General features: G+C 43.3%; 1 protein-coding gene across 5 annotated transcripts in view; it reads right to left on the bottom strand.

Moving 5' to 3' along the window:
• Positions 1 to 745: 745 nt before the first annotated feature.
• PRRC2B (proline rich coiled-coil 2B) overlaps positions 746 to 13879 on the bottom strand; it is a 91550-nt gene continuing 78416 nt past the window's right edge. For 3 of the 5 annotated variants that reach the window (XM_050926091.1, XM_050926090.1, XM_050926087.1), the window contains 6 exons: positions 13553 to 13680; positions 11080 to 11320; positions 8969 to 9145; positions 8142 to 8233; positions 6842 to 6923; positions 746 to 5497 (listed from right to left, as the gene is read on the bottom strand). In XM_050926091.1, coding sequence (XP_050782048.1) covers positions 5357 to 5497; positions 6842 to 6923; positions 8142 to 8233; positions 8969 to 9145; positions 11080 to 11320; positions 13553 to 13680 — 861 coding nt within the window. In that variant the 3' untranslated portion in view covers positions 746 to 5356. Of the gene's footprint in view, positions 5498 to 6841; positions 6924 to 8141; positions 8234 to 8968; positions 9146 to 9540; positions 9674 to 11079; positions 11321 to 13552; positions 13681 to 13879 lie in introns of those variants that run through there. The other 2 variants (XM_050926089.1, XM_050926088.1) reach the window with 2 other exon arrangements.

Genomic DNA, 13879 nt, shown 5'->3' on the forward strand with positions numbered 1-13879 from the left:
TGCCCTTCGTCAGTGGTCACGTGATCCGGAAGCTGCCGTGCGTATCTCCCTCCCAACCCTCAGACGCCGGAAGGGCCCTGTTGCCATGGCAGCAACCCCCTGGCTGCTTGTTCCTGAGGAGGGTCGTGGCCTCACGGGGATAGGAAAGCAGGAGTCGCACATGCAAATTTCAACAGCTAAGCCATGGCTGGGTGGCTCCATCGAACCCGTCCTAAGCCGACCCCTGGGAAACTGGAACGTAGTGTTGTATAAGGGAGAAACTGAGGCACAGGTGAAGGCACTTGCTGAAGTGAGCTAGTTAGAGGAAATTTTATCAGTATTTTCCCACACTGGCATAGCTTCTACTGCTGGAGGGATGTAGGCATCGTTTGCCCCTGTGGTGTTTACATTACATCCTCCACGGATGGAGCTGTACTCTGCAGGGCTTCCAACCCACTGGCAGCGCTCCCACTCTTCTGGTTAGTCTATACACGGTAACAAGCACTATATTCCTTGTTAGTAGCCTGTATAATACCTAGCACAAGGGGGGCCCTAGGTATCACAATGATATAAATAAGCTATTAGAAACAATAGGAATTGTGTGTACTGTAAGCCATTAGGAAAGACAAAAACAGCTGTTTAGTTAGGGTAGAGAATGCTTAGTGTAGTATTAAGTATTCAGAGAGCATGGTATAGGCACAATATAAAAACCGAGCTCCATCAATCTCTTCCTAAAAATATAAACCAAACAAAATCACCCAGGAAATTTGAGAAAAGCATAATCCGCTTTATTTATTTTTTTAACTTTTTTATTTAAATAAGGAGAATTCTTTCATATGGAAAGAGCTAATACAATCACATATTTGAAAGGAGAAACAATAGGTACGGAAAATAAAGAAAAAGGGCAATAAAGAGTGTGCCACCACTGGCCTGGTGATATCGTGATTTGAGTTCTGGTCCAAGTAAAAGTTTCCAAAAAATATAAACAGGTTGCACGTTACACATTTATCCATCGTCTGCCCTTTCAAATATCTGGTCTACATGAAAAGACAAAGAGGAAAGGCCAAAAAAAACTTTACTATACAGGTCATGAGGTTATAAGCTTTATGGAGTACAATATCCCCTTTAGAAACAATGAATGCAATTTATACAGAACCAGAGAAAGGATTCCAACTAAGGACAATGCCTTGACATGCTAAAGAGTGAGTGCTTCCATTGCTGCTGCTGTGATTCCCAGGGCTACCGGTTAGCTATTGACTGCAGACATCTTGGAGGTGCTAGGGACAAATTATTAATTCCAAGAGGTTGTCTATGCCACTTGGTGGCCTTTGGATTTAAAAAATAAAAAAGCCAAAAATACATACTTGGATTGGTTCTGCCTCTTCACACAGCCAGTAGTTCCATTGCTTTAGTAATTGTTCGTCTCTTATTGATGGGCCACAACTACATTACAAGGATTCTGCTTGTTATTGTAAATGTAATTCTTACTCATAAGAGAAATCTTTCATACAAAGAAACTGGGGGCTGTCTGCCAAAAATAGTTGACATTCCAAGAAATTAATCTGTGCTTAACCAGTCAGGAGCAAAACCGAAGAAGGATAACATAATGCAACAGAAGAGATCTTAGCATGGAGTGATGCTCGTTTAAAAGTGAATATAGTAGCCTGCCAAAAAGTGAGACATAGCAGATATGCTAAGCTCCATTTTTTTATATATTTATAAATATACATGAACCACAGGGCAGCTTGTAGCTTTGCAGCATTCTTGCAAGGAAATCTGTTAAATGGCGTGCTTCTCTGCATGTACACAAACACACATCAGATTCAATGGGCTCAGAACACTTCAGAGTTACTGAATGCTGTACAGCTGTCAAATGGGAAAGCCAACAGTGAGTTATGAAAGATCAACACCACCACCTGCTTCACTGGTGACTGTGCTGATTTAACCTGTTATTTAAAATATACAAGGCATCTTTCTCAACACACGTTAATTTTTTTAATTGAGAGCTAAAAGCAGACTGAACACAGAGGAAAGCAGGCAGCACTGAATGTAGCTGACAGGCCAGCAGTCACTGTGCATAATAGAATAGTATTTACACACATACATGCTTCAGGCCTTCCGCTAAACAGTCTGGTTAAAAGCCTCTGAATACTTCTGCTTAACCCACTTGTAAGAGTACGGATTCCATCTCTCCCTCCCACTGCATACTGTAGCTGTTTGGCAGCCAGTTTGCAGATAAAGCAAATTTCAGCAGCAAAGAAGTCATTATGGAGCCCCAAATTTCAGCAGTGGAGTGGAGATGGCAAGTAGAAGTAACCACCTATAAATCCATCAACATTCCATGCATCTTCAACCTCTCCCTCCCAAAGATGAATTGGTATAGGGCCCAGAGACCTTTACATTTCTGCACCTTGAGGACTGGAGACAGTTCCATTTATTTGACTCTCAAGAACATTACAGGCTGCACTAACCTTGCACTAGCGCTAACAAACAACATGGCAGAGTAGTTAAAACTCTGGGCTCTAAAACTGCTTTCCATCAGACAAAAATCCATTAAGTGAAAGAGTCTTGTAAACCACAGCTGACAGTCACGGAAAGGTGATGAATGGAATGAGGCTCTCATGCATTTCTTGGCCTTTCCTGCACAGAATAATTCAGACATAATATATAAATAGAGCAGTGAAACATTTACTTTTTCACCTAGACCTACAACATCAAATACATATAAATAAATTTTAGTATTTTATTCTGTTTGGGATGAAGGGAGTAAAGGAGAAAGAGGGATGACCTTTTTCAACAGGAAGAACTATAGTTCTGATGGCATTTACACCAGAGGGACTGAAACATCTCATATCTAGCAATGACCTGATTTCTCCAACACACAGGACCATTCAAAAGTCGTATATGATGAAGGAAAAAGATCTGAGTCTTTGAAAAGACTAAATAGTGTGTCTACGGTTGGAAGGAAAGAAAAGAGAGGCTTGGATAAGTCTTTAGCCATTAAACTCTGGTCTGATATTATCTTGGGCCAGCTGGGCAAAGAATTAGAAGAGGGTGCACAATGTAATGAAGAAATTTTAGCCAATTCAATTGATCACAATATTTCAAGGCGAAGAGAGGATGGGGAGGGAGACAGGGATAGAAGGGGGCTGGATGACTCACTGGTGGAGGAGTCTTTGGAAAATGTTGGGAGCAAGAATGACGACTAGCAGATGAGAAAACAAGTTTGGGAGATTTCTGAAGGCTCTGTGTGTCGTTAATTCTCAAGGTCTGTACTCTGTAGAGTGCTTGAGACATGCTGACACACTGCTGTAAAGTTAAAAATCCACAAAATTAAAAGAAAGTTCTGTTTTTTTTTTTTGTTTTTTTTTTAAAGTACCAACCTATCCCAATCCCTTCAGGGTTCTTTACCATGATCTGAGGGGACATTACTATTTCTAAGTTAGTTCAGGTATCTAAGCTCTTTCTAATGTTATTGTAGAAACCGGATTTAAACCTAGTTTAAAACTTCAAATGCATGTCCAGAAAATCCTGGAGAACCTGCTCTTCTAAAAAAACACTTTCAGACCACGTCCCAATTACATTCTTTGTTCAAAATGTCTTCTTTGGAACCACCAGCAATTTACCTGCTGCCATCTAGCACAGGTAGATAGTACAGTCAGCAGGCTATCATCTACCAGAGAAGTGACAGTCTCCTTCCCTAATTTCAGAGTAACTGAGTCCATTCTTGGTTTTTTTAAGAGCTAAATAGTACAAACAAGTTAGCTGGAGGTGGTTCAGTTTACTTAAGACCGATATCAGCTTTAGGACCCAAGCACCTTCAGGAACTGGCAAGTACTTCCTGCAAGATAGACAGATAGATACACACACACACACACACACACACACACACTAAAAAAAACAAAAAAAAAACCCCACCCTTCCCATTGGGACCTTTTTAATCTGCCCCCAAATTCTTTTGAGGAAGTGCATACACACTGTATGCAACTGCACCAAAAAGAGAGAACCACTTGTTAGTCTGGGGAAGGAAGGAACATAGGGATGAATCCAAACTGCCACTATGTAACCATATGCTTCTGATGCAAAAAACAACTGAATTTGTGTACTATGACTGGTATGCAGAGGTGGGAGGAGGGGTTCCCACTGGTTTGTGTCCATGGGAGTTGTGCAAAAAGCTGTGAAGACGAGAAAGAAGCAGAGAGCAAGACCTGGAAAAGAAGGGAGAGTGAAGCTCAGAGAGCAGCTCCTGGGGAAACAAAGCAGCCCCACGAGGCAAGGAGGCATAAAGAATTACAGCGGCCAAGGGTGGAGCATAGCGAGAGCATCACAACTACAAAAAGTAGTCCAAATAGACCTGTTGGCTCTAGCCAACTCTTCTGACCCATGCAAGGTGTGGAGAGTCATTAACAGATTTTACATTTTGTAAATCCATGATTTACCTTTCACTGTGCATTTGGCAGTCTCCAAAACAAAACCCAACCCACAGAAACAACTAGGTCCAAATGAGCTTGCAACAGAAATTCAGTGCCTTTCCTTAAAACAAAAAAGCCACATTTTGTTGTGTTCAGGGCACCCCAAAGCTACAGTTAAGTGGTGCGAGTTTCAAGATTAATGCGTTGATCTACTATATACCTTTGTTACACATTTACTTCTAAAGCAAGCACTCTTTCTAGCTTAAAACCAAAATACTGAAAAATGACTGGATGCCTTAACTGTCCTGTATTTCTTTTAATCAAATAATGTGGAAGGTTAAACCTTCTGGGGGGAAAACACCCAAACAATTCAATTTAAGAGAGTCACAACTGTCAATGTAGCACAGAACTGTATATAAAATTAAGCAGGTTCTATCTCAGAACATGATATTGGTTTGAGGAGTTATCTTCTGGGAGGAATGAGAGGGCAGAGAGAAGGGGGAATGAGAGAACATATAAAAGTTTTGCAATAAACAAAGATATAGCTTTTTTTTGCCTTCCTTTTTTTTTTTTGTAAAAACCTCAGCTGCCTTTAAAATGAAAAACCTCCAACTAACCCTCTCCCCCTGTTGCCATTCTGCTGACAGAAGTAGGGAAGGAGAAGGATGGGCTTTGCCAAAGGAGCTATCCTGGCTACCTGTGGGTGGGGTATGAAAATAAAAATGGCTTGAGCCACTCAACAGTCACATGGGAGCAGGTGATTGGTTTGGTTTCTGAGCAAGCAGGTCAATGTCACATCCATTGTTTCAAACTGCTTTGTTGGGAGAGGGGCTCGGATTATGTTGCTTTAGTCAGTGTTGGGTTGGTGGTGGATCTGGCCAGATTTTCAGAACTTCCAGTGGGGTACAGGCTGAACTGCAATGCCTCTCTCAGCCAGCAGAGACAGCGGGTGATCACGGGCTCTCCTAGGCCTTGCTTTCCTCCACTTTTACAGCTTGAGGTTTGATCGCTCCCGTGCGCACCGGCTTCATCTGGTTTGCAGAGGATGGTTCTTGCAATTTCACAGCTCCCAGGTTGGTTTTATTTTCATCCACTCGCTGCTTTGCCTTTTGACATAGAGAAACAGAATTAGCTAGCAAGGGGACCTAGGAATGAACAAAGACAAAGGTGTATAGCATAACTGATCGTGCAGCTCCAATGTAAAGGCTTCTTACTGGTAAGTATTTGGCACACTACTAGTCAGTTCCCTCCCAAAGCAATAAAAGCAGTCATCAATTTTAACACCAGCTTCCCTAAAGCGAGGTTTAGCAACCTGCAGAAGGTTACTTGGGCTACTGCTTTGCCAGAGGTTGCTCAATTACTCTTCCCTCTCGTTTCTGATTACCTCTTCATGGGTACATAGGGATACTTGTGTGGCTCATCACCACAGATTCCGAGCACCTCACACCCAGCAATATAGCTAAAATCTGTCAAGCATGTGAATTTGTTGGCTGTGCGTTGAAGCTGGTATCTCCACCTACAAGACTTAGTCACTCAAATTTGCTCCAAAATTCTAGTACTCCCCATTTTTGGGGTACTTTGCCCTTCTAAAGCACTTCACATGTAAGTATTCCAAAATGCTTTGCAATCATGAGCTATTTTAGCTTCAACATCTCCCCACTCCAATTTTTATGGACAGGGAAAACAAAAAGACACTAACTTCCCCAAGGTCACACAGCAAGTCTGTGGCAGGCCTGGGAACAGTATCCACACCTCCCCGTATGTGCCATCTTCGACTTTTAGTGAGAAACTTCCCTGCTAAACCAAGGTAACTTCTCATCTGCTTTCTCTGGGGAGTATTCAGTCATTTGGTCTCACGTGTGGGTAGATAAAGACCAGGAAATAGATGGAGTAATATATTTTATTTCTGATATGTCCTTATCTTCCACTAGAGTGCTCAATAACAATATAATAAATGTATAAGAAATAAAACCAAGTCTGGAGGACGGTAACAATTAAGGAGCCAACATTACCATAACAATACACACTTATAAGAAAACTGAAATATAGATAAGAAGTGAGAACAGGCTGGAGTGGGGCAGATTACTTAGAACTGCCAGGTCACCTAACAAATGGGGTCCTAGTCAAATGACTTAGGGTTCTTAGGAGCTATAGTTATTCAAATCAAAATACCAAACAGCATAAACACAGGGAAAGTCCTTTAACAGAATCATGTTAAGGAAGAAAAACAGTCAGTGTTGCTAACGGGCTCACCACAGATATCTAGATAAAGTGCATGTGAAACAAAGGGGGATATCAAGGGGAAGCAAATTCCACATCCAAGCACTGCCAACAGCACACGCATGGTTGCCTGTCAGCTCAAAACACAATGATAGGATCTCTATGAATCTGGAAGCATGCAAGAGCAGATTCCCTCAGGACAAGACTCAAAAGATATTAACCTACTCTACCTGTTGCACATAGTGTCCCTGCACGGAACCCATATTGACTGCTGGTCCAGATGGCTTCCCACTGGGGCTGGCAGAGCTAGGCCTAGAAATCAAAGAGATGAGAGCATACATGGAGCATTACCAATGGAACAGGAAAATGGTCAATGTGAAAGCAAGGTCCCTTCAGAGTACGCAAGTAGCAGGGCCAGTTGTGCATTAGAACATCCTTATATGGCCAGTTGAGCTCTTAAAAATGCCAATCTAAGTGAAAGCACATTCACTAAACGGGGGAGAAAATGCAACTAAGAATCAAGGAGGCTCAGAGTCTGAGGTTTTAGAGTTTCTGGACATTAGTCCCTCAGCTACTTGGGCTTGTGAGGACAAAACTAGAATTCTGACAATTTAATTCCCTTAGAACAGTGGTCCCCAACGCGGTGCCTGCGGGCACTATGGCACCCGCCCGGGGCATTTATGTGCACCCGCCTAGTGCCCAGCAGGTGAGAGAAGCAATGGCCCTTCACCCGCTGGGGACCGAGAACTCCAGGGCTGCAGGCTGCAGGCGCCAGTGTTCTCAGTCCCTGGCAGGCGCAGGGCTGTGGCTTCTCTCCGGCTTCTCCGGGGCTGCAGACTGCAGGTGCCTGTGTTCTCGGTTGCTGGCAGGCGCGGGGCTGCGACTTAAGCCAGACAGAAGCCGTGGCCCCGCACCTGCTGGGGACAGAGTACTCCAGGGCTGCAGGCGCCAGTGTTCTCTGTCCTCCCGGCTTCTCTCCGCATTGCCCAGAATTGGCGCCAAAAAAAACCCAAAACAAACAAACAAACAAAAAAACACAAAAAACCCCCTCCCACTCTGCAGAATGGACAGAATGCCGCCTCATGGCATGTGCTGCCGCAGGCATGTGCTTGCTCCACTGGTGCCTGAAGCCGGCCCTGTATGTGAGTATTTGTTGGCGTCTGCCACACTCTTCTGAAAACATGCATGTGATACTGGCCACAAAAAGGTTGGGGACCACTGCCTTAGAATCTGACGGCTCTGATGCAACCCAGTAACTTTCTGCATTTCACCGAAGTGCCACGGAGCTAATTAGGGTGGTTTGTGGAGATTTTTTCCCCCCAAACAACAAAGCTATCCCAATGACACTTTTACATCAGAATCTGGACTAGCGTAGATTCTACGTTTGAAGACATCAGTAGATCCTGGAGAAGAAAGCATGATATAAACACCATTTCTCTGCAAGTGCTAAGTACTATACCCTTTCCCATTCAACACTTTTCAACCAAGACCTCATTCGAGAGCTATGGGGCTAAGCTCCGAATCCTTTACCTGTAAGTATGTGGTGATGGTACAGATCCTCCGGAGGACATGTTCTGTTTACCATCTGTGAAGTGAAACCCTTTCATTTCCATTTGGGAGGACTAAGAAGGGAAATGAGTTAGAAAATATCTTCTGTATATCCAAAGATCTCAAAGCACTTCACAAACACTTCAATCAATCTTTAGCCTCGCCCCCACCCCTGATGAAGCATGTATCATTATTCCCATTTTACAGATGGGGAAATTGAGACACTCGGGCAAGATCACTTGCCCCAATCTGAGGCACAATCAGGAAGAGAACATAAAGGCCTGATTTCTAGCAACCCATGCTCTCTCCACGAGAAAACACTCCTTATAAGAATACATCTAACCAGACATAACATTGATACGTCCACTCAGATGGAGACATTTTACAACTATGTTGCATTTTATGAGCAGTGTTCCAGGTGTGCCTGTGGTTAACCACCCATCTGATCTCTAGGAAAATTTGGAATTTACATTTAATTTTAATGGAAATTCCAAACTGGATCCAGAGAGGGTTCGGATTCCTGGAAGTGGAATCATGAACAGCAGCAGAACTGGAAAGACTGTGGCTTGGGCTTTGGAGACAGGAGGAATGGCGCACCTTTGCTTCCACTCCTATCACTGGTTTGGAAGATAAGGACCCAGTAAGCAAGCATGACTCCCTATTAATGATGAACTATACCCCACAAGAGGCTTCCCTCTGCCCCCCCCCCCACCTTTTTTTTTTTTTTTTTTTTAATTATGGAGGGATGAAACCCAAATGCAAGACTCCTTAAAGAATGCCAAGGTGTTCATGAAGTACATAGCCCTTACCTCCCTGCTGGTAGTGAGGACAGAAGGCTGAGATCCAGGTGGAAGAATCCTGCGGGGAGCTCCTACAGACAGATTCTGCCCCTGAGGAAGCTGGATGGACTGTGGTAAAATCAGTGGCTGCTGGCCAGAACCATACCGGGGGAGAGGAAGCTGGGACCCAGGCATAGGCATTGTCAGCTGCATGATAATTTACATGTGATTACTTAATGGAAATAACAATGGTCCATCTCAACATGTTCCCTACTAATACCTTAAAAGCACAGCATTTTATGCTTAAAAGTATACCTAAAAGAAGTATCTTAAACCTGACACACTGCTATAGAACAAATGCAGATGTGAACATTAAAGAGGGACTTTCATACTGAAAATCATTTTAAGATAGAGTTGCCAGACCCTGTAACCACACCATCTGTTCTTTTAATAAAGTGCTGTTCTAGCAAGACTGTGCTCAGACACAGGGCTTTCCTGATCGCCTGGAGCCTTCATCGGTTCTTCTTCAGTCTTCTTCGTGGTCACTGCATGGCAAGCCCTCTGAGTGGTGATGGCAGCCACAATGGTGTCAGACAGCTCACCTTTTGTTTTCAGCTCGATGTCCACATCTAAAAATCTGCTATACTCCTCTGCTGGTGTGATTTCAGGGACTGGAACATCAGGAAGGTTCACACTGGCCTCAGCTTTACGTTCCATGACAGGCTTCAATCCCTTCTTGAAACAATTGATGATGGTGGTGGTTAAAAGTGATTAAAAAAATTAACTCAGGACTCAATGGCTATTAAAAAAGACCAAATTTTCAAAAGGGCTCGTAAAACATGGAGGGAGGACAAGAGGCAAGAAGAAGCTACCATTTACAAACTCAAGCACAGTTCATATACACTGCCGTGATCCTTAGCAAGCCGTGCTGCCCTTTCTTTCATTTTATTTTTTTTTTTAAATGAAGTGGATGCCCACACTTATCACGCTGTCCAAGAAACCTATTCACTTTGCATGTGGCTTTTCCTTCTGCTCCTTGCCACTTTTCCTAGTTATCGGAGATCTTTAAAACAAGAGTTCTCTCCCTCGCAGCCTCTCATTCCCTCTTACTTGATCTGGTAGTTCGCATAATTGCTGGATTTGGGACTTCCCATGACACCACATTGTAATGACAAAGGATTAAGGCTTCATTACATGATCCAGGAAGGAAAGACCAGGTTACAAGGGATAAAGCACTTCTTCAAATACTTAGTTGGCCAGTAACCTCTTCATTTTCCCCAGCTAAGTTACTTTCTGTAATTAACAATCCTTGTTCTTGAGTCTCCCTCAGCATGAAAGTCCCTCTTTAAGATAAAAAGATTAGGAATATTCTGGTTTTTATTGTATTTTTAAAACAGTTACTGTATTGTGCAATATAAGCAAAGTTTACAGCCAACTACAATACTTCTCCACAGAAGCAACTCAATAGTTGTGCTCAGTATCCATATAAACACAGCTGCCCTAACAGTAGGATTTATTGTGCCTTTCTGAACTATGTTTAATAAAGAAAAAAGCAAGAGAATGACATGAAAACACAGTGAAACTTCTCTTAAGATACCACCCAACAGACTAGCAGAAATTGTTAATTAGGCCAAAACGCTCAATGAGTTGTAATAAAAAGAGATGAGTCTTTAATTAAAGGTCAAACAAAATTACCCTGAAAACACGGATGATTTTTAAATGGTTACTACTAAAGATTTGGGGATGTGTTGGCCTATTGAAGCTGGGGCTCTTAGGGCAGCTATCACTGCAATGTCACGGCCTCAGATCCCAAAAGCACAGTAAGAGCTTTAAGAAAATGCAAAGCAACACTCACATCAGTAGTGGACAAACAAATCACAGGCCTTTGCCATCAGCAGAAAGAGGATACTGAATTTCACTAAGTTGACCATTGTGTGTTTTATACTGAGGTACATCTAACAAGTAAAGCAGCTCAAAGTCTGGTGTGCTGCACTTCTAATATCACTATTGTCTCGTTACGAAGGCCTTATTGATGAAAGCGTATGGTGCACCACAAACAGCAATTAAGTCCCAATCTCAGAAACTGCACTTCTGTGAACACATGCAAAAAACAGGGGGGGCATGCTAGTTTTGTTCCTAACCTGTGTAAGTTGGGAGTCCATCATCTGTGAGGCTCCCAAACTGGCTGCTTGGTTTATCTGGCCTTCATAAACCAGTGTCTGGCTTCCACTCATTGGCTGATAAGGGGATCCAGATTGTGTTTTTACCATCTCCAAGGGCTGCATGCCTGGGAAGGCAGAATATGGGGGCTTCAGAGCAGCACCTCCCGTCAGCACCATGGTACTGGGCTGGGACAGACTGGGGTGCATGTACACTGGAGACCTAAAGAAGAGAAACAGGTTAATGCACAGTGATAAAGCCTATTAGAGACTGCATACAACTTCCTAAACTGCATTTGGCTGATGGGCTGCAAACAGCATTCTAAAAGGTAATCTCTACTACAAAGATCAACTAGGGAATAACAACCTATAGTTTCACCTTTTTTTTTCCCCAGCTCTAGAATTTAATTTTGGATAGCTCCTTTCACACTAATCCTAAAGCTTTTAGGACTAAGTCCCCATCTCACTGAAGTCAGTAGGAGTTTTGTCACTGACTTCACTGGAATCAATATTTCTCTCTTTACGAATTTCAGTCATACAGTGGCAGTGAAGTGACTGTATAGGTAAATAGCTCAAACCACCTTGGATGGTAAAAACTGTTTCACTGAATGTTTCCTAGGGCACTTGAGTGATCTCCATCGGCAGGAGAGAACTAAGGCTTCTATCTTTCAGCAGATCAGTTTCTTTTATCTAAAGGTCAGGCCAAGGGCACCACATGAAAACCAGTATGCAGCCACCATCCCTGCATCCCTCTGCCAAATGCACCTTCTTGTAACATGCCTGCTTTCCCAAACCTGGGACTTTTCTTAGCACTGGTTGGCAATCAAATGAACTGTGCAAGTGTTCTGTGAGATATGGACAAACATCCATGGGAACTACAGGAATCCTGCATTGTCTCAGTCACCCACATGGGGAAGTTCCTTCAAAATTATGAGCCAACACCATGGTGCTTGTCCCTCACCAGGAGTAGTGTGAAATCAACTAGAATTGACCAATTCTAGTTAATTTATTCACAGATGATGGGACATCTTGGAAAGGCCGCTGTGCTCCAGAGCGGCAGAAAGTAAAGAGAGAGCTACTCGTAATATGACTAGTAGACAGAAAACCTCTAAAAGTTCTGAAGTCTTCATCCCCACATTCGTATGAGCATTTTCAGGGGAAGAGGTGTGAGATTTCCCACCCAAACAATGTAAATCAAAGCACTGTGTTAGGGGCCCAGACCTGTAGAAATGCTTGTGGTAAGGGAGGATCCAGGTCACCAATGATACATCTATGTTGCATTTTAAAACCCACGGCAGTGAGTCTCAGAGCCTGGGTCTACAGACTCAGGCTCACGCTCCGGTGCTAAAAACAGCTGAGTAGACATTCAGGCTCGGGTTAGAGCTCGGGGTCTGAAACCCAACCCCCTCTTCAGGCTTCAGAGCCTGAGCCCAAATGTCTACACAGCTGTTTATAACACTGTAGTGCGAGCTCCATGAGCTCCAGCCTGTAGACTTGGGCTCTGAGACTGGCTGCCAGGGGTTTTAAAACACCGTGTGGACATACCACACAAGTCCACAGTAGTTTGTCAAGAGTGAAAGTGATTCACACAGGATTTGACTGGCTTTAACATTACTATAGAAAGCCACTTCTATCAAGATTAATACATCTTGAGGCTGAAAGGGACCATTACAATCATCTAGTCTCCTGCAAAATGCAGCCCCTATAATGTCACACAGTAACTCCTGTGAGCCCAATAGCTTGTGTCTGAACTAGAGCATATCTTTCAGAAAAACCCAGTCTTGAGTTAAAAACACACCAAATGATGGTGACTTTACCACAGCTCTAGGTAACTTGTTCCAGTGGTTAGTTACTCATGCTTTTAAATTTGCATCTTATTTCCAGTTTGAATTTTTCTCACTTCAGCTTCTAACCACCAGGTTTTGTTCTGTCTTCTAGATTAAAGAGCCCTCTTATCAGAGATCAACTCCTCGTGTGGGTATTGACGGGCTGTGATCAAGCTGCCTCAATCTTCTCAGTAAGCTAAATAAATCAAGCTCTTTTAGTCTCTCACGCTAAGATGTATTTTCCAGCCCATGAATCATTCTTGTAGCTCTTTTTTGAACTCCTTCCTGTATTTCAATACCCTTTCTGAAATGCGGACATCATACCTGGACAAAGCATTCCAACAACGGTCTCACCAATGTCATATATGGAAATAATATCCCCTCCCGGCTTTCCACTTGACATTCTCCTATTTACACAAGAACCCCTCTCTCCTCTACATCTGTTAGGAGGGGAACGGAGAGTACTGTGCAAACACTTGTGGTATGGGCAGGAAAGGGGATGGAAAGTTGCAAAGGTAGGACATTAGCAAGAGTGGAAAAGGAGGGGGAAAGAACCCCCCTGCAGATGTGTTTCACAGATCAAAACACGAAAGCTCTGGCCATGGGGAAACAAACCCAGGAACGGTTACCTGAAGGGTTGTATGGAGCTGTAGATCTCTTGGGATTGGGAGACAGGCAGGCCTCCCCTCAGCCCAAGCTGAGCTTGGGCCTGTAAAGATGTGTGAAGGGAAATCGGAATCTGCTGGGCAGCAGCAGCCTGCAGAGGAAATTAAGGTGATTGAAAGACACTAAGTCAGTCAGAAACCCTCCTGTGGTGTTAAAAGACCATCTGTTTCTTCACCTAGTCACTCCACCACAAAAGTTATCCAAGCTGCAACTCCACCCAAATGCCCCCAGTGTCATTTCTCAGGCCAGCACATGACTGACTAGGAAGTGAATGATGGCTGAGAGAGAGA

This window comes from Gopherus flavomarginatus, chromosome 17 (assembly GCF_025201925.1).
Source record: "Gopherus flavomarginatus isolate rGopFla2 chromosome 17, rGopFla2.mat.asm, whole genome shotgun sequence".
NCBI classification, from domain to species: Eukaryota; Metazoa; Chordata; order Testudines; family Testudinidae; genus Gopherus; species Gopherus flavomarginatus.